At 59.2% G+C, this 1,619-nt stretch overlaps 1 protein-coding gene across 1 annotated transcript in view; it reads left to right on the forward strand.

Moving 5' to 3' along the window:
* The window catches only part of OAF (OAF homolog (Drosophila)), a 90,932-nt gene that overhangs the window by 71,695 nt on the left and 17,618 nt on the right, over positions 1-1,619 (forward strand). Inside the window, exon 5 of the mRNA XM_010830657.1 lies at positions 5-46. Within this exon, the coding sequence (XP_010828959.1) occupies positions 5-46 (42 nt within the window). The remainder of the gene's footprint in view (positions 1-4; positions 47-1,619) is intronic.

The raw sequence follows: 1,619 nt of genomic DNA on the forward strand, positions 1-1,619 counted from the left end.
CAAGCCCGACGGCACTCTCATTTCCTTCACCGCAGACTTTAAGAAGGTGAGGCACCGTCCGTTGCCTGGCGGTGGGACGGAGGGGGGAAATCTGCGTGCCTGAGAGGGTCCCGTCTGCTGGCCGGAGAACTGGGCCAGGAGAGGGACAGGGACGCGACTTAGCCAAGTCACGCGGGCTCTTCTCCACACCTCTTTGCCCTGCTCCCCAGCGCCCATCATTCTCCCCCACGAACTGCTCTGCTGCCCTTCAGACTCTCCCTTGCGGCCTTTCACCTTTTTACTCTGGGCGCCCAGGCGCCCTGACCAGCTAGTTCCGCACTTTCATCTTCCAGGTCTTCCAACGCCCTCCAGGCGCTGACCCTACTAGAGTCAATGTTAATAACCCCGTCTCCCTTTCTGGAGTAATTCCCTCAGGCTCTATCAGGAAAAAGTCCTGGGCCACGCATCACAGGTCCTGGGTTCTCACTGTGACCTAGGGCAAGTCCCTTTCCTTCTCTAGGCCGCCTTTCACACCTCTGTACCGGAACAAGAGGGTGAGCCCAGGTCTCCCAGCCCTGACTTCTTGGAGTCTATGTACCACCTCTCCTTGTTCACTTCCTTGGGCTGGGGAAGGGGGTTCCTGGGCGGAGCTACGTGTCCCCCAGGCCAAGGAGAAGCCACCTCTTCTCTTTGGAATGTAAGTCTGGGAACTTGTAGTGGAGGACCTGGGGAGAGGCCCCGGGTGAGGTCCCCAGGCTCTGGGAGAGGTGCCACCTCTTACCCTGCTTGGCAGAAGGGCTGACCAACCCTCAGTTTTGGCTCAGATTCTGGGGAAGCGGGTAAAGACCAGCCTCTCGTGTGTGTGTGTGTGTGTGTGTGTGTGTGTGTGTGTACAAGTAGGTGGGAAGGGGGTAAAGACCAGCCTCTCGTGTGTGTGTGTGTGTGTGTGTGTGTGTTTGGTGAAGAGAACAAGTAGGTGGGCCTGGCCCCCTGGATTGCGAGGTGGAGTAGAGAATGGAGGTGCTTGGGGTTATCAGGAAGCAGGCCTGGAAGGGCAGTGAGTAACGGTGACCCAGGGGCGGGAACCCTGGCGGGAAAGAAGGTGGGTGAGGTGTGGTACTCAAGGGAGTCTGCTGGTCAACTGAAGCATCCTCCCCACCTCCCTCTCCTGTAGAAAGAGGCCCTGGGAGGCTCTGGGGAAGGGGAGAGGGGAGGCGGATGAGTCAGCCCGCAGTGGGGAAAGCCCAGGGCTCTGGGGCAGCTATCTGAGCCTCCTCTCTCTCCTTCCTCTTGGAGACCAGAACTTGAGAGGACTCAGGGCAGAGTTTGCAGAGTCACCTAGGGACCCAGCCACATTGCCATAGATGGTGCATCCAGGTTGGGGGCCAGTGATCCCATGGACAGTGGAGGTGGGGCTTGACGGCTGATCTGTCCCTGGACTATTGGGCTGTCACTGACCAGGGATGCAGAGAGACCAGCTGAGGGGGTGGGGTGGGGCTAGGGGTGCTTGAGTGTTGCGATCGGGAGGACTGTGCGGTCCCTTCCTTACTCAGCAGGCCTAAGCTAGGTTCTCGATTCAGGCAGGGGCAGGTGAGTGTGTGTGTGGAGAGAGGGAAGCTGACAGGGCAGGAACACCTCCT

This window comes from Bison bison, unplaced genomic scaffold (assembly GCF_000754665.1).
Source record: "Bison bison bison isolate TAMUID 2011002044 unplaced genomic scaffold, Bison_UMD1.0 scf7180017864518, whole genome shotgun sequence".
Classification (NCBI taxonomy): Eukaryota; Metazoa; Chordata; class Mammalia; order Artiodactyla; family Bovidae; genus Bison; species Bison bison.